Source organism: Poecile atricapillus, chromosome 3, assembly GCF_030490865.1.
Source record: "Poecile atricapillus isolate bPoeAtr1 chromosome 3, bPoeAtr1.hap1, whole genome shotgun sequence".
Taxonomy (NCBI): Eukaryota; Metazoa; Chordata; class Aves; order Passeriformes; family Paridae; genus Poecile; species Poecile atricapillus.
The window spans coordinates 104,471,854-104,490,879 of NC_081251.1; the positions used below are offsets into that span (position 1 = coordinate 104,471,854).

General features: G+C 47.7%; 1 protein-coding gene across 1 annotated transcript; it reads right to left on the reverse strand.

The window, feature by feature from the left end:
- Positions 1 to 408: 408 nt before the first annotated feature.
- On the reverse strand, positions 409 to 18,392 carry LOC131577700 (TOG array regulator of axonemal microtubules protein 2-like). Its single transcript, XM_058835745.1, has 13 exons — positions 18,357 to 18,392; positions 17,278 to 17,428; positions 16,051 to 16,209; positions 13,782 to 13,914; positions 11,986 to 12,091; positions 11,024 to 11,259; positions 9,343 to 9,495; positions 8,044 to 8,161; positions 6,971 to 7,074; positions 5,395 to 5,599; positions 3,996 to 4,212; positions 2,824 to 2,910; positions 409 to 644 (listed from the first exon to the last, which is right to left on the reverse strand). Exons 1-13 carry the CDS (start codon positions 18,390 to 18,392, stop codon positions 409 to 411), a joined length of 1,941 nt encoding a protein of 646 aa, XP_058691728.1.
- Between the last annotated feature and the right edge of the window lie 634 nt (positions 18,393 to 19,026).

A 19,026-nucleotide genomic window follows, 5' to 3' on the forward strand; every position in this document is an offset into this window, starting at 1 on the left:
CACATGCAGCCTCCTGCTCCTGGCCCTGCCCCACAGCTGAGCAGCCCTACAGCTACACGGGGCACTGGCATCAGCACAGCTCATTGCAGGGGGCACATGCAGGGCAGAACTGTTCCCTGGGGATGAGCACAGGCTCTCTAGGCTGGCACAAGACCCTGCCTCCTGCCAGAGAGCGGCCCAGCCCCACCCCTCACCTGTGTGTGAGGCTGAGCCCTGCTCAGCCTTCATCTTGTCCTCAGTTAGGAGTTGCTTCAGGCCCCCCATGCCTTGACTAGGAAGGGCAGTGGAGAGAGTGGGGGCGGATGCAAACCCTTCCTCAGGATTTTGTCGTTGTTGGCACAGCAAAAAAGTCACGTCCGGAGGTGTCCAACTCAGCTCTTTGTCAGCTTCCTGGAGAGCATCGGTTCCTCACCAGCCCAAGATGCTGGAGAGGTTTTCCCGCACATGTGGAGGCTGGCTGGCAGCACACTTCCTTAGCTTGGTGCCCATCACCTTGTAGAGGGCAGAGGCAAGCTTGGTGACCACAGTGCGGACATTGGCGCTTCGCACAGGCAGCGCCTTGCTCCCCAGGAAGGACCAGAGCACGGGCAGGGCGTAGCGCTGGACAACTTCAGGGCTCCTGGGATAAACCCATTCCACAAGCGCTGCCGGGAGAGAGACACAAGCTTCTTAACCACCAACCTTAATGCAAACAAGGATCTATTTCTAAGTTTTGCCTCTTGGAAGCCTCTCTGGCTAAGATCAGAGAAAGAGCACACAGACTCCCATGAGCCAGAAATGGGCAAAGCAGCTGATCCTCCCAGAAACAGAACCACCAACTCCCCAGGACTTATTTCTCCAAGCAGGGCCTTGTAGCTGGGGCAGACTTTCTACTTCTACTAAACTACTTTATGATCTGTTTCTGCAGGGACAATGCCTGAATATGACAAATTGCCTTTTATTTCCATTAAGAACTTGTCTAGACCCACACTGAAAATCTGGACATGCACCGTAGAGAAGCAAATGTGGGATTCCTAGTAAAAAGGATAATTCCATTTTTGTGACCTTTGATGTCAAGTGCCAAAAGTCTAATCTGGCTCTTCCCTTTGCTCAGTGGCACACAGCAAAGGGCAGTATTAGACCACACTTCAAAACTCCAGCCCACCAGAGGTGGGTGCTGCTTGACACTTGGAGTAGAAACATCAGTGACTGGCTGGTGTCATTGGCAGAATGCTTTTGTGGCTTCCAACAAACAGCTGTTCCAAACCCCAGGGTGTCTTAGATAATGACCCAGACCCCATTGCCATGGCATCTGAACATCTCCAGATTTTAATGGCATTTCCCCTCCCAAAGTTAATGGCATTTTTTCTTACAATGTGCACTGAAATAGAGGAAGAGAGAGAGAAAACTGTTACCCAGGGGACTGCAATTTAACCAAAACATGAGTGTTTTCTCACATTGTGTCTGAAGCATCCTCTCTGCTCATTTTCTGAACGGAGCTATATCAAACACAGGCAAAAATTGACTACCAACAGGTATCTTGCAAGGAAGATATGTCTGAGAGATCAAAAACTGAAACGGTCTGGAGACCATTCTCATTTTCTAAACAGGCAAAATGTTGTGTAGGAGCCATTTATTATACTGTGGTGGAAGAGACTTCATTTTCTCTATGGTGTTAATTCACCAGTAGTCATCAGCATTTCAACAGCTCCTGGAAGTACCCAAAACCAATGCTTCTAAGTGGGAAAAGGCTTATGGTATCCATTTAAAAACGGGGGTTCACTTGAGTTTAAATGCAATTAAAGACATTGGTCAGTATGGAAGTTGAGAAGAGAAAGAGCTGTGTGTTCCTGCTAAAACTCAGAGAGCGCATCTGCTCTTTCTAAAGTAGCCCTAATTTATGTTTAATTCCTTCATTTGAAAAAGAGATCAAACTAACTGCAAAACTAAACTCCCTATTCCTGGAGATCTACTTTATTCAACTGCTCTTTAACACGCCTTTGACATTCCCAATCGCTGAACATGCCCGTTTGAGATCCACAATGAAGACACAAAGTGTATTAAACGTTGCATTTAAAGATGCTGGCAGAATTAGTGGTGGATTTAGCCCCAGTTAAAGCAAGGCCATAAATCATCTTCTCTACTATATATTGAGATGATCACGTTTCCATTCCTCGGCTGTTGCTGCCATAGCAAGCTCCTCTGAGGAATCAATTAGCAGCTGCATTTGTAGCATTTTGGACAGCACTGACATAGGAAGACACTGTTTGCACTCCCTGAAATGCTCAGCCCAAGGCCACTTTGACAGCACAGGCAGGGAGCCTCAGCACTCTGCTTCTGCCCCTCTGCCCACAAAGGCTACCCTTGCACTAAATCTGTGCCTCTAATATGTGTGTTGAGTTTTGAGCTAAGCTGAGAGCCCCAGGCCCTGCAGGGTTCAGCCTCAAAACCTTCCAAGAGCAAAACAAGGATTCTGTGAGTACAAAACAAACTGATCCCCTGAAACAGCATTTGCCACCACTTTCCCTCAAGGGTCACAGATGCCCCTGAACTTCCAAGAGAGGAGCCAGCTAGGGTATTTTTAGCCCTTCCCTTTCCTGAAGGTGGCTTCTGAGATGCCCCAGTGAGAGCTCAGCCACGAGGCCCAGCACTGCCCACGTCTCAGATGCTGCACACCACGGCAGCAGGCAGGAAAACCTGCCCAATACACCTGCCATGGGTGTTGGGCAGGAGGGACAAGCTCAGCAGGTCCTGAATTGGAGGAGCTACTCTACTGTCTATTCACAGGCATTCCCTGTACATTCTCCCTTGGAAGACCTCTTGGCTTAGAAGGGTTGGCCATACCTGTGATACGCTCTGTGACATCCAGCAGAGCTTGGCCACTCAGTTGACTCCATCTGTGGCCAAACTCTTTCATCAGTGATACTTTATCTACAAGAGAAACACACGTTTCTGCTCACTCTTCGGAGGTCATAGGAGAAAGGACATTGGGGTGGGAAAGGGCAGGGGCAAGCCCTTATTTTATAAAATAAAGTCAATTTCTGCTGATTTTTGAATGCATTTCTTCTTTCCTTCCAGCCTCCTAGGGAGGGTTTTTAATTCCAAGAGAAAAGCTCTCCTTGCACAACTGTAGATCCAAACTTGTCTGCTCTACCAGGAGCTATGTTAAACATTTCACATCAGTGACCTCAGGAGTTCATTCACATGTACGCTGTGAAAAGGGTTTGCATCCCAGAGCATAAATGAATAACCCCATACTTGGAACACAGAAAGGCACTGAGTCAGGCAGTTCATGAGCTCACAGAGCAGCTGAGGTGGAGAAAGTGGAAACTGCCCTGGAAGACCTGCCTTTTTAACACTTCATTTCTCACGCATATTCCCCAGTGCGGCATTTTCAGAGCTGACATAAATCTGTGTGGCAAAGGAATTTGCAGCAGCCCTTGCCTACGTAGCTATTTGCTACAGCCATCTTGCACCATGCAAAACAACATGTGGAACAAGGCATCATTGACACCTGGATTTCTACCTGTTTGTTATAAGGAAATGAACTTGGTGAATCAAAAGTTCTCCTTTGAAAAAAGAAGCCAAAGAAGAAAGGTGGGAAATGGGCAGCTAATGCCTATAATGCAGAGCCTTCCAGGAGGCTGTTCTGCCATAGCTCTGATGGGCCTGTGCCCCTCCATGCCAACAGCAAAGCTATTCACTTGGGAAGTCAAATGGGGCCCAAGCAAACTCCAAAACCCCCTTGGCTCTGAATTCTAGCAAAGCTGTAGTCCAGGACTTCCTCTTCAGACAAGCAGCACAGAGCCAAGGGCTCCTGGGACCTTTGGGAAATGCTGATGCACATTCAAGCCTGTTGGGGGACTGGTGTGTAAGGACTGCAGCTCCACAGCTTCTGGTGGATGTCAGCTGCAGCGTTCCACAGACAACAAGAGCTATCAAGGCTCTCTGCATTCTCTTGTGTGGGAGAGGCAGAGACACAGCTGAGGAGAGTCCATGTTAGGGGTCAGCCTTACCTAAATGAGAAATGGATTCTTCCAGAGCTTTCACAGCTGCAGAATGAACCCCGGGATCCTTTGAGTTCAAGTTGTTTGTAATTCCTTCCACCAAATGGATGATCACTGGGCTCAAGGTATCTTCCAGGATGCCAATGATTTCTGCCAGCACGTCCAGCGCTTTCTGCTTCACCCTCTTGTGGCTGTCAGATATTCTCAGGACAAAATAATCAAAAATCTGTGGAGAGAACAAACAAAATGACAGCTGGATTACAATGTCCTTGTTTGAAGAGGGGATGTGGACATGCACACTCAGCAATGTAAAAGATGGATGTGATCCTTTTGGACAGGTCAGCACTCGCTTGCACAATTTCACTGTTTTCCTGGGGACCACTCACTGGAGTGGTTGCACAACCTCATGCTGGTTGAAAGATTTTCATCTATTTTGAAGAGGTTTGGGTGGAGACAGAATAATTCCTATGGTGTTTCCCTCCACCTGTAAATCATTAAATAAAATAAATAAATTAATTTATTAATTCAAAAAGATGACCTTTGCTTTAGAAGTATGGAACCAGATATTTACAGTGCTCATTTTTCTGTACACTTGCCTCAAGTACTGAGGGCAATTTTGATATTGCCAAGACTATGGCTGGGGGAGATCTATGTTTTCTTTTCCCTGTCTCTATCTCTGTGTCTGGAGAAGTGCAGGGCTCTGATCAACTCTTCCAGGAACCACACCATTTGTCTAACTAACACGTAGGCTTCTGAAATTTAATGTGCTGTACAGCTCTTCTTAGAGCAGGTTCTGTCCCTTGACAGCCACATTATCAGGCACCATTTTCTGGAGAAAGGGAAAAAGCAGCTTCTGGGAGGAGATGGTACAGATCTGTTCTTATTCATTTTCCTCCTTTTCCAGAGAGAAGAAAAGGACCCTCCAATAAGGTTGAGCACCGTCTTTCCCAAGAGGAATAGGGAATGGAAATGAGTAGCCAGACGTGTGCCTGTGCAAGACAAGATGAAGTTTACAGAAGTATCCTTTAAAACCATCTGGGTTTAATCCAACCCAGCCTGATACTTCTCCATCCAAACCCATGTTTTATTTAAGGAATAATTGCCATGCTTTCAGTGCCGCTATTCCCTTCACTTAACCCAGCTGGGAGTAGGAGACAGCTGAAGCTACAGCAGCAGCAAACTCTGTCATCATCTGATGAACAGCATCAATAGGCACCTGCCCAACAAATACAGTTGGACTGAAAGAACTTGTTCTGAAGCCTGGACCCGAATGAAATTTGTCTGTGTAAGAGGGACCAGTCTGGCCCAAACTGCCAGGATGTAGTGCTAAGACACACGGAATGAACTTCACTGCTCCAGGCTTGGGAAAGGAGCTAAAGGAAAGGAACAATGAAGATACCCTACATACTTGGACAATGTTAGTGGAGATGAGCTGGGGGCGGGTTTTGCACAGCTCGAGAAGGAATGCCACTCCTTCCAGCCGTGTCTGAAACCCCTTGGCTTCCAGGAGATCGTAAAGCTTCTGGAGCGGCTCCGTATCTTCCACAGCTGGAGGTAACGTGACCTGGGCTTTTGCACGGTGTAGGAGGCGTCCCTCAGAGGTAGACTTCACCCTGGAAAATAAAACCAAATTAGAATTTGGTGGTGGTAAGACCTTCAGTTAATGGAGAGCAAAACATCTCGAGGAGCATTCCTAATGATGTGATTTCCAGCTAGAAAATCATGAGGCTCTGAAAAACAACGTGGACCTCATGACAATCATTACAGGAGATAATCTGCGAGTAACATTCTCGACAGTGCTCACTCAGGAAAACCAAGGATGAGATGTATCTGATCTACCTTCAGATGGCTTCCCAGGCACACAGGTCTCATTGCTTTGTGGGGAAAGAGAATTTAAATTTGCAAGTTTAAATGCCTCCTCATATGGGACATGTGTGTCTTATAATAAGGAAACTCATCACTCTGGAGAAGTGCCACTACACCAGGCATGACAATCTGTAATAGCAGCTCAGATGCCTCTGGACAGATGAACAGGGTCATATCTGAAGGATCCAGGAAATCAGTAACAGAGGTAAAAAGAGAAGCCAGACATCCCAGCACTATGCTAACTTTATGTTTGCTTCCCCAGAGACTAGATCCACAGCTTAACAAACCCACAGGGAACAATTCTCCTGCATCAACCTGTCTCTTCCATGAGCATTCCAAGATCCTAGCTATGCTACTGAGGCATGTGGTCACTCTTCTGCCACCATTGAGCATGACAGAGCTAAATAACTCTCCTCTGTTATCACAGGAGAACAGGTACAAGTAGCTCTGCCCCTGGCAGAAAGGACAGCAAGGACCAAATTGCTGTCTTAAATTTGGACTGCAGTACAAGGGGAAATAAACCAAACATGCTGTCCATCAAGCAAACAGTGTGAAGGACAGGAATATCATAACAAAACATCCACATTGAGACAGCTGTTGACCAATGTCGCTTAGGAATTGCCTTGATACTTACTACTCAAACTTGGTACTGTTTGAGAGTAAGAAAGCCATGAATCAGCCAGGCCAAACCACTTGCATGGGAGCTGCTTGTTTGGGGAATGGCATCTTGTTTCGTGACTGGGACTTCTCATCAAGACACCAATCTGAAAAAGACTCCTCTCTGATGAAAAAAACCAACCCTGACTGAATTTACTTGTCCCAAGTCAGGCAGCAGAGACACAGCCCTCTCCATGCCTCCACAACACTGCCCTTGCCAGTGCACTGCATCGTCTGAGCCACAACCAATGGGTGTCTTTTTGTTGCCCAATTTCTGTGGAAACCTCTCCAGAGAAGCTGTGTTCAGTGTAATGCAGAAGTAGCCAATTTTTATCATAGAGCATTTGTAGGGAATGGAAAGAATCTCTGGCACAGGTCATCTCCCCCAGAAAGAGTTTCCTGAGGAAGGACATGTAAAGCTTGTCACGTGCTTTGTCCCATCTAACAAAAGTGCTCAGTACCGTTTACTAGAAGGCAATGTGGCCTGGGGCTTCTTTGAGGAATCGCTGCTCTTCTTCACCGGCTTCTTGACAGATGGGCCTTCACCCTTCTGGTTTTCCATCTCCTACAAAGACATAAAGAAACCCCATGACTCTTTAGAAAATAGGAAACTACCTGTTTAAAACACAAGTTAGAACCTCAGGATCACGGCTACCAAGGCTTAGGGAGACATTTCCTAGCTTACAGAAGGCAACAGACCAGAGATTCAGTGATGCCAACTCTTTGTTCTCAATAGCCCAAGGCAGGTTATGGGTGCTGCCATACTGAGCAGCACTCTAAAATCCCAATTTCATTAGGCTTGAGCAGAAATGGGAATAATGCAAACTGGTAGGCAATGAGTGTTCTTAAAGGAAGCAGCAGAAAACTTTGGACTCTCTGGGGGCTGGCCCATTGTGTTGGAAGTTGATTCAACACTCGCTCTCCCTGTTCCTCCACAACATCACGCTCTCTTCTATAATGTAGATAAGAAGAATAAAAAAAACCCCACAAACAAACAGATGGTTTTCCACTGGACGCTGCTGAATTCCAGCTCCAAAGAGCTTGAGAGCAGGACAGTATTCCCAGCAGACAGACAGTAATTGTAGTAAATGGGATTGATGTACATTTTTTGCATATTTGGAAATTTTCTTGTATATTTGGAAATTTTCTTGTATATTTGGAAATTTTCAAGGCACTACTACGTCCAGTGTCTTTTGCATAGACTCTGTTATCTTCAGAAGCACTACTCTTACTTAATTCCTTTACTGGGGGCACAGTAGGGAGAGCATGGTGAGGGGTTACACTTAAATGAAAACCCTTTTTCTCCTCTTCCCCTTTCCCCTTTGTGATATTCAAAATATTCAAAACCCCACTTTTTCCTTAAGAATATCAGTCCATTTGTAGTCTGCAGATGAACTAGCTGAGGATTAACAGCTCATTCCCAGGAGCAAAGTGATTCAGAAGAATGAGATAAAGACCAATTAGGTATGTTTGATCTCATATTAGCAGTGGCAATCCTTGCACAAAGGAGTCATTTCTCCTGCCAAGCACTTACTTTCTTCTTAATTCTTGTCACAATATCTTCCAGGTCACGGGTAGAAACAGATTGCTCCAAAAGCCTTTTAAATTTTGGATGACTTAGCATCATCTTCACCATCTCCTGTCCACAGTGCCTAAGGAACAAAGGAAGGGAAAGAAAGAAAAGTGAACAAACATAGGAAGAGTGTTAAGAGAAGAGGCTGATAACTTAAACCCATCAGGTGCAATCCTTGTATAAGAAGGCATTACCTACTCAGCAAAGAGAGACATTTACCTCCACTTGTCGCTGCACAGTGCTGTCAGCTGAACACAAGAGGCAAGAGGAGAACGTGGGGCAACAGAAAATACCATTTCATTCTGAAACTGTGTGAGTGCTTCTGTGGGATCAATGGATCCCAGGGAACAAGCAAAACACATCTGCTTTGATGTCAGAGCCTATTAGCAGTGTCTTCCTTGCACTGCACAATAATTTGCCTTCCTTTAACAGGCAGGGAAGCCAGGACAAAACACCTCTTGCTTCCTATTGATTATTCTATACCGTATGTATGGACAGGGGCAGCTAGTTGCTCCTGTGTTCTTGGCAGCTATTAATGGGAATTTAATCATCAATGCAAAAGAATTCAATTATCAAAGTAAGGGGATTTTGGTGGCTTGGGTTGATTTTGCCACTAGGAAACCACAGTGCTCTTCAAGAACAAATTTGGAGGCCATTCAGCCACAGATAACAACATTATAGATTTCTTCAGAATAGGTTTAGAAAGACTGAATACATTGGCTAAAGACCCCTGAAGTATTTCTAGGATAATCTTAAGTTAATGAGAAATATACATTTGGGATCCTTCAGTGATGAAAAGTGGACAACACTTTGGCTTTGTGTGGTGCACCTAAGGCCAAACAAAACTGTTAGTCTGGCTAATCTGAGCTTTTCTCATCTCAGCCAAGAATTCTTCAAGTCAGAGGAAGCTGGCAATGCTCCTTCATGCTGAACAACCTCAGGTTACCCAGTACAATCATTTCCCCGGGGAACCCAGAGCACTGGTCACAACAGCAAGGCTGACAGAGCTCAAGAAGGGTTTGGACAATCCTCTTGGGCACATGGAGTGTCTCTTGGGGTGTCCTGCACATGGCCAGGAGATGGACCTGATGACCCTGATGAGTCCCTTCCAACTCAGCGTATTCCATGATTCTATGCCCCTTATCCACATGGAGAGGTAACATATTATTTCCTGTAGTTTCTACAATTTTGTGGGTTTCCCTTTTAAAGCCAGACACCAAACAGATTTCCTGTTTTAGGAGGTGAAATGAAGATCGTTACCTTGTGTCCTTGTGACAGTCCTGAGCAAGCTTCCCCACCACCTGCGCCAGGCTCTCAGCCCTGGGTGTGCCTGCGAGCTTCGTGACTCCAATTTTCCCCATCAAGGACAGGAGGAGTTTGGCCGCACACTTCCGCACCTCAACGTAGCGGCTCCTGGGAAGAAGAGAGCAAACACTGGGACACAGGGAGAAGGAGGCACAGCAGCACAGGCCTTGGCCACAGAATGCTCCCTGTCCTTGCTGGGCAAAGGAGGCCTGGGTTCTCCCTGCAACTTTAGACACCTGTAGGAGGTTCTGTCCTCAGATAAACACAAAGTTAGCATTGTACAGAAGGACTGCCTGCAAGGAAGAGGGAGGAATTCAGTCTCCCTGCATTATCTGATGCTCAATTTCTTTCCCAAAATTTACTCTGAGAAAGATTAAAAAATAGATTACATATGAATAATTTAGAAATTAATGACAACTCATGCTGACCCATCAGAGACACCCACTACACAAAGCAGCAGCAGCAAGACTGAGGCTGTTTCCTCCCATTTATCCCCAATTCTAGAGACCTCTTGAGAAAAACAAATGCAGGGAAAATGCCCCATGCTGTGGGGTGTGAGGTTGCAGAATATCCAGCAATGCTGCCTGTTCCTTCTGTGAGGCTTGGCAAGGGATACATCTGAATGTTTTACCCTATTCCAAAGCTGAGGAAGGGGTGGCAGGCAGTTCAGCCAGGTTGTTCTGTTCTAGAGACTGTCTCTTGGGAACTATCAGGCCCAGCACCAACACTTAAGCAGCATTTGCTTCAACTGTCCCATGGCAGTCGGCCTGTGAAGGCGCCTGTGAAGTGATTCATCATCTCAAAGCTAACGTGAAACATCAGTTTGAACAGAAAGTAAAGCTCTAAGGCCAGGACAGTCCTACAAGACTCCTTTTGGCAGGAACTGCACCTGCTGTGCTGTCTGTGCCCCACCCAGCACATTCTCTCCCATGTGCTCCATGCCCCAACAAGTCCCCTCCTTCTTTCTCAAGCTAATGGCATAATGAGGATGCATGGTTTGTCCCAGGGCCTCTGTGCTTAGCACAGTGAAATATCAAAGAGCGCTCACAGCTACAACTTCAACTGTCCCTCTTCCCACAAAAGCATGAGGCTCTATCTGTAGCCTTTGCAGGCACTTTCATTTCCCCACCATTCACCAGTTCTGGGAAGCTCTGACAGGCTGGGAGAATTCCAGGAAGCAGCAGGAAGCTGAGTCAGAGGAGGTTTAGGTTGGATATGAGGAAAAGGTTTTTCACCCAGAGGGTGGTTGAGCACTGGAACAGGCTCCCCAGGGCAGTGGTCATAGCACCAAGCCTGACAGAGTTGAAGAAGCATTTTAACAACAATGTCAGGCACTTGGTGTGATCCTTGGGGTGTTCTGTGCAAGGCCAGGAGCTGACCTCGATGCTCCTGATGGGCCCCTTCCAACTCCCCATATTCTACAGCTCTGTGATTCTGTGAACTAATAGGCTGTAGGAGGGCAGAAACAGGTGACAAGAGGAAGGAAGTGAGGTTGATAGGAGAAGGAAGTCACTGACTTCACAGAAGATGCAGGATGCAGGAGCCTTCCCTCCCACCATTCCCATTCTGTCTCTCGTCCCTTCCCCCATGCACACATCAGAAGGTGAAGGAGATCACTAAAAGAAGAAGAACCTACTTGGCTCCCTTGTCCATGAGAGTAGCCAGTGCTCGTGCAGGAGTCACGTTCTCCACCATGATCCCCAGGGTCTGATTGGCTGCTTTCTCAAGAAACTCTGGGGAATTCCAAACCATCGGGAGCAGGACCTGAGCAATCTCATCCACCTCGGAGTCCATGTCCTTCTTCAAGGCTGCAAAGAGCTCTCCAAGAGTGACGATTGCAGCATAGGACACCTTGGAGCGGAGGTTGCTCACCTGGGGAAGTGATGAGAGAAACGTAAGAATCACCTTGAAAAGAAAACCAGTGGCCTTAGACAACAGTCCCAGGAAGTGACAACACCTCCCACTGTTTCCAGAGAAAGATGAAAGCACAATAAGAGCAGGAGAGCATAGGCACACAAAGGCATTTAGTCTGGCACCAGTTTCTGGCCTCAGACCTGCTGATAGCAGGCCTAAAAACAAATCATTTCAATTAACTCTTCTATCATCTCCACCCCTTTGATTTTAGGCCCGTTTATTTGGAAACAAACAAATTAAACAAGGGCTGTTAGCAAACGATAAGGCACAAGTCATAAAGACAAAACAATCATGTGCTCCTGTTCAAAAAAGCAACACCAGTAGTTCAAGAAAGTAGCCAAGAAATGGAAAGCACAGACTCAAGTCTACAGACTAATTGGCAGTGTTGAATTACAGCTCAGGACAAGATTAGGACTCTGGAAAATAATGTATTTAGTGTCTCAGTTTGTGCATTTGCACCTTGCATTACAATGACACCTTACTCAAAGATGAGTGTCAGACAGTCAAACTACCAGGAAATACAGCTACATGCACACACAGATCCTAGCTGACAGACATTAGAAATACAAGGTCTAGAAACAGAAATGAAGGCAATCCCTGAGCACACATGAACATGAACATGCACATATCTACTCTACACACCATGTATGAGGTACAGGGGACAATTCAGAAGAATGTTCTCACCTCGCTGGTAACTGCCAGGCAAATTTCACGAAGTCTACAAAGGACGACTTCTGAATGGGACCCAGCCAGCTGTCCAATGCTGGAGAGCGCCTTCTCCTTCAGCTCCCTGAAAGGCAAGTCCCAAAAAGATTGGTTTTTCTCTCCACCCAAGAACTAGGCAGCACCCTCTGAAATGACCAGGCTGGCAGCGCAGTGGGACCTCAGTGGGAGGTGCTTTTCAAGGAGCACTTCAGGAAATTGTGGAACTCATGGCCACAGGATGCTGTGGCTGTCAAAAGCATACACAAATCCAAGAGGCAAAGAGAGGGGTTTCAGAGTCTTCATTTGTGGCCATTTTACAAGACAGCCTTTCTGAAACCTCTGGCCCATGAAGTCCGTGTTTCACTGCTTGGAAGCTGTGAGACCGGACCAAGCAGCTGTTTCCTGTCACCTCCCTGTACCTGTCCCTGAGACACAGTCCCATGGGGCTGTTTCTGGGGCTTTTTGCTTCTTTACCAGCCCCAGCAGGCAGTTCAGCAGTAAGAGACTGCACTGGCACTCTGGAGCTGACTTTCCACTCTGCAATCCAGGCCTGTCTCTCACCCACTCCACTCCTCCTCCACATTGCCCAAAAAAGCAGCAGGATGTCCCAGAAGATTCCACACCTGGGCAAGAACAGCTAAAACTCTGGCAAAACCCACTACCTAAAACAACCCCCACAACAGCAACATGTTATTGAAAAGGTGCAAACAACTCCATCTCCCAGCACCTGCTTTGTGCAGGCCCTCAGCTACAGGAAGGTTTGTGAGGCATCAGGGCTGCAGCACAGGGCTGGTGATTGATCCCACAGGAACCCCTGAGTGTCACCCAGACCCCCCCACAACTCCAGAGGCTCTCTGTACCTCACAGAGCACCAAGGAGAAATGGGGAAGAGAAAGCAGAAGAGAAAGGACAAAGCAAAGGTGACTTCACAAGGAGATGCATTGTGGCAGATTTTTCATGTTTATCCCAGTGGGAATGGAGTCCTTATCCCTGTGTGAATGAAGCATCCAACAGAGAGTGGATGCTAACCTAGACATCAAAAAGACAACCAATACCACCCAACATCCATCAGGTTAGCACCTCTGGGCCTTCTTCTGTCTGTGTCAAATTTTGGGACACGATGTGAGTTTTAACCAAGTATCTCAGACCCATGTGATGCAGTGAGAAGGAAAAAGTTGAATTCCAAAAGATTCCTAGAGGATTATATTTCTTTTTCCTTCTCTTCTGCCATGAGACCTTCAGGAGTAATGACAGGCTGAGGGACTTGAAAGCACAAGTCAGGCCATTTCTCAGAAAGAGGAACTCCCTGGAGCTGCTTCTGGCATTCAAATGCAGGAGGTCCCAGGGAGACCCTGTCACCTGCCATTGCTGTCAGCAGTGGGACCAGAGAGAAGAAATCTTACTCAGTCCCACTGGGCCAGTGCTCCAAAGCACCCAAATCTCTACACTCAAAAGTGCTGCCATCCTGCTTCTGCCTTCAGCCAGCAAATAATCTTGGCCCACAGCTTTCTCTCTTCCCTCAAGATTGCCTTTGCAGCTCCATGGAGCAGCAGGCAAAGCGAGCAAACAGCAGGGACCTGCTGCAGCTGGAGCACTGCTGCAGACCAAGGCCAAGAAAAGGCTGCTGTCAAATCTTTATTCTCCCATGGCTCTGCAGTGGTTTCACTGGTGCCCCTTGGCCCTCTGGGCTGTCGGGGCTCAGAGGCACTAGCAAGATACACTTCTGAGCTACCTTAACGCTAAGAGGGAGACAGAGTGAACGGGGCCTTTCTTACCAGTCATCGCTGCCCAGCAAGGAGAGTGCCTTGAGCAAGGCCTGCTGTGGGTCACAAGAGGCTGTGTCCTTCTGCCTGTTCCCACGCAGCGGCTCCTCTCGACGCTTGGCACCAGAGGCCGTCTGCGAGGTCACTGTGAGGAGAGGGTCAGCCATGAGCGCTGCAGCCCCGGGCAAGGCACCCCGCCATGGAGCGGCCTGCAGCCCCATCTCCCAGCCAGGCTTCCATGTGGGACAAAGTGGCACTGGGTCAGACACTTCCCTGCTGCCTGGCTCCTTGGGCTGCTTGCTTTCTCCCAGCCCCCCCAGCTGGGCACAGCTCCAGGCTAAACCTGACAGCTGCCCACACAGCGCCAGCTCCCAAGTGCCACAGCTACCACAGGCAGCGGCAGCTTCCTGAGGCCGCAGAGCTCCCACTGCCTGCCAGACAGCGCCCACCAGCAGGACTTGCTACCCCAGGAGGGAACCCCTCAGCTGCCTCTCTTGTCTCAGCGCCCTGATTTCCCCCAGCCCCGACGACAGAGGCACTCTGCAACTCCCTGAGGAAAGACCTGCAGCTGCCTCGCCACAGCACCAAGCCAAGCCTGAACAACCCAGCCCTGCTGGGCCCGGCTGAATCCCCACGGAGCAGCTACCAGGGAGCAGCGATAGCTGACCCTTCACTCCTGACCGCGCCTCTCTTCCCATTGCCTTCAAATCTTCTAGACAGCAGGCACCTGACTGCACATACATTGTAGCCTACTGTTGGCCAGGGAGTACTTTATGGATTTTGTCCTTTCCAAGCATCATGAGTCTTTGCTCTTTCAGAGGTACCCACACGCTGTATTTCAAAGATGCTGAAGTGTAATTTGTTTGTCATCAAATGGATGTGTTTGTGAACTCAGCAGTGCCTAAGCCTTCATTTGTGGAAAAATGACGTTTCCAGTCTAGACAGTTGATATAAAAGCCTTCCAAATGCAAACTGAGGACAAAAATATGCAAATACAGCTGCAAATTGTTGCCACACACATGCTCTTGATAATCAGGTGTCCAGGCTTTGACTTAATTGAATTTTTTGGCAAGAACAAAAATATACAAGGTATGAGAAAAATCAGATGATAAATGCGTTTCTTATGAAACCCAATTGTCATCAAAAGCACTGTGCATCCAAAATTTCATGTCATGCACTCAATAGCTCATTTCCTAAAGTGTAGGTGAAAACATCAGAGCTGTCTACAATGATGGACTATAAACATTGCACAGAACCCAGATGAACTGCTCTAGATTCTGTAGGGTTTCTGTGCTACCTTGCCTGTTCTCACAAAGTATACCATAACATCAAAAATATTCAGATGGGGACTAATATGGATGTCACTGATGTACCCCAGACACTGACATCAGTGATGTCACTGCAGAAGTGTGTAGACATACACATCTAGATTCACTATGAATGGAGAGCCACGTCAGGCTAGTTCTGGTCAATTCTCAACATGGAAGTAGCACCTCTAGAAAGGAGCATTCCAAGTAACATTCCTAGCTCCTTTCTTCTTATCTCATCCTACCTGGAATGCTAGCACAGGCACTCTACCCACAAGGGAGAGACAAGAGCCACTAGGGACTATCTGCTGGGTATTTATTGCAGGCAGCAAACAGCCTGGGAGCACCAGGCAGCCCCTCCTGGCTGTCACCTGCTACATACGGCCACTGTATTTGGCTGGGGTGACACAGGAGGCACTGCTTGTTCCCTCTTGGCATTGCAGGCTGTGGGATGGCAGCAGTGAGGAGCCATTGGGCACTTCTGGGAGCAGCAGCACGACTGCACCAAGCTGCTGACTGCCATGCAGAGACAGCCCTTGCTGGGATAGCAGGAAAGCTGTCTGCAGAGCCAGACAGCAGCACAGGCAGAGGGATGAGATGGTGAGTGGACAACTGATCGTGGTGGTACTCATAGCTGCCCAGTGAGCACACCCTGGCACACTGCCCCACAGCTCATCCCTGCAGTTACAGCTGCCTCCTGCACCAGTGCTGTGGTTTGGATTATCAGGAGGGGCAAAAGCCAGAGCTTAGGCCTTTACCACGACTTTATTCAGCTCCACTTTCCAATGGATCTCTAAGAACCAACTGCTCCACTACTGCAGAGCTGGACTAACTCAGAAGTACATTTGCTGTTCATTCTCAGGACAGGCTATGGATTCAAGATTCCAGCTGTGCTGGGTGAGGCAGGTGGCAGTTTGTGCTCCTTGGGCAAGGAAAAACCCATGTAAGAAAAAGCTGCCTCAGAGCAGGCTTACCTGAGGAGTTGCGTGGGAAGCTGCCATCCCCGTGGATGGTGGGCATATTGGGCAGTGAGGGCACGTTGTCCTGCTTCCTTAAGACGTTCTTCAAGGCACTACCAGGGTGTTTTCTCTGCACACTGGAAGCTGTGCCATTGACAGGCAGTAGGCTAAAGCCTGTGGGGAGACCAAAGAGGAGCTTGTAAGTGGAGGCTGCTGCACAGGGTGACGATGGAAAGGGCCAGAAAACTTGCTGGACTTGGGTAACATCTCTTTGTTATCCCAAAGAACTTCAAGTATAACAGTGGCATGCTAACGTGGCACAGTGATCACAGAAGTTTGGCTTGGAAGGCACCTCTAAGCACCATCTAGTCCAACCCCTGTGAGCAGGGACATCTTCATCTAGATGAGATTGCTCAGAGCCCCATGTAAATTGGATTTGAACGCCTTCAAGCAGCTTCTCTGAGCAAACCCTTCCAGTACTTCATCCCTTCATTATAAAAACATTCCCCCTAGAATCTAACCTGAATCTGCCCTCTTCTAGTTTAAAACCAAATTGCAGTGATGCTTCCCCGAAGAAACAAGGAAAACCCAGTATTGCTTTGCTTTTGTTTTCCTGTTTCAGTGTCTGGCTGGGGAAGTTACCAAATGAAAGTGCAGATAGCCTTGAGTGATGCCCTTGGGCTGAGTGCTGCCTCCTAAGGTCCCTGCTGCAACCCTGGGGGCAGCACACACAGCACTGCAGTCAGAGCCCCTCAGCCAGGATTCAGTCAGGAATGCTGCTTGCTCCTGGGGTGACAACAGAAGCACTGGCTCAGGGCTTCAGCACAGCTCTACAGTGCCAGCTCCTCAGCAGGCTGTGGCAGCAGAAGAAACTCTGCTGTTTTCATTAGAAGCAGTTGAATTTTGTTTCTTCTCAATTCCACCATGGCTGAGAAGCATTCTTCTGGACTCCCCTGCCCTGGAGGCTGCTCTCCAGGAGAGAGTCTGAAGCCCCAGTCAACTTTACAAGACAAAATTCTCTACTCTGAAAGACTTTGGAGATGACGGTGGGAAGCTGATATTCTGTTACTGAGTCAGTGAGGCCATGGGCATGACTCTTCCTGCCTCTGTATTTTTTGGGGGGGAAGGGAAAGAACTCTTCTTCAAGCTTCCACTCAGATGCAAGCAGAACAGCCTGACTGCAGCACCGTGCAAAGGGCAAGCAAGTGGTCAAAAAGGACCACAGGTGTAGTCTCCACTTACTTGCTTCTTCTGCATCCCCAGTGTCAACTGTCTGTGGAGGCAGCTGCAAGGATGTTTCTGTTTGCCTCCTTCTCTTGAGCTCCTTCTCCAACAGCTCCATTTTCTTCCGCTCTAAGTTCTTCTGAGCCAACTTGCACAATGCAGGATGGACCTAGGTGCAAAGGAAATACATCACAGATGTAAGCAGAGACACCCAAACCAGACACATCTCATCAGGAGTACAGGGTCCATAGAGTGACACAGTCTTTAATGCAGCTCCATATTCATTCCAAGTGTTTCAGAAGAATGTCTTCTACCCTCACCTTGCCAATTACACACAGGGAGGTGGAAGACTTTAGGGCCACAACCTTACACTGCTCCAGCTGCAACCTATGACAGGAAGCCCTGCTTGAAGCACTAAAGTCATACGAGTGCTCCAAGACAGGTGAAGAGCTCACATGACCAGTGAGCAGGCAGTTCAGTTCCTACAGGCCATGGCAGCAGAATAAAAATCATGTGCAATACGCAGCAAGAAGGGGTAATTAGCTCTTGCTTAACATTCATGGCCAGGAATGGCAGCTGTTTCTCACTTCCTGGCTTCTGAAGAGCTCAGCTCTGAAGGTCTCTGAAGGACCTCAAGCAAAGGACTCATGTGAAAACAATTTGCCGAAATACTGATATTAATGAGCAGAAAAACTGAGAAAGAGAGGGCTGTGAGATACAACCAGAAAGGTTACCACGAAAAATCAAACTCTCATTTTATTTTTCAGCCTTGCTTACGCTTAACATTACAATCTTTGCTTCTCTGCTTCCGAGGGTGCAATTTGCACACATTCACTGGTCTGCAGCTTGCTCTGCCATTCAGAACTTCTCTAAAATGACCTTGGCACCTAAAGAATGCTTCTGGCATGACCTTAGCACCATCTCCAAATCAGTCACCTTTTCACCACTAGTAAAAGCCACACAATTGCTCTTTAAAAAGCAAATATATTCCAAGAAGAATCCCCGTCCCTCAGGAATGGAAGACTATGATTATCAGTGACATTTTGGGCCAAGCAGTAAGGAAAGGAAGTCTGCTTAGCCCTGTCTTTAACCCTTACCTTTCCAGAGCTGTCCCTCAGGTCTTCATCACTCATAAGACCAGGACTGGTGGGATGATCTGTCCCCTTGGCTTGGCTCAGTGGGAGGCCTGGGAATGGAAGGAAAGGTTGGTGTAAATTTCTGTCAGACTTCAATCCCTCAAAAACACCATGCTGGGCAACAGGCAAGAAAGATTCCAGATTGCAGAGGTCTCATAAAACACAGGGATTGTGTATAGAAACCTCCTGCTCCTTAATTGGAAATTTTACAACGATTTTCCCGCAAAGGAGGTTTCCCTATTTCTCCCAGTGCAGCACCAGACAATGTCCAAGCATCCCCTTATACATCTCAAAGGGTTCAGCTCAGAAAGTGCCCCAAGGAAAGGTTTTCTCCTTCAAAGGCAGAAAGAAGGACTGGGAACATTTCCCATTTCATACTCAATCCCTGCTTTTTCTCTACTAACTGTGACACTGGAAAGGCTGCAGGGAGATAAAGGGCAAGTGCTGGATGGAGAGGAATGCTTCCTTTTCCTGCACTGCATTTCCAGGGCCGCAAGGTACCACTCCAGCTCCAGCCACTCAGCACTTCACACTGGAGGACTTTTCACTGCACCACCAGAGCACACTCCCAGTGACTGGGGTCTTGAATTGTCCAGTGAGCCCATCAAGGAATTGAAATCAATTTAAAGAA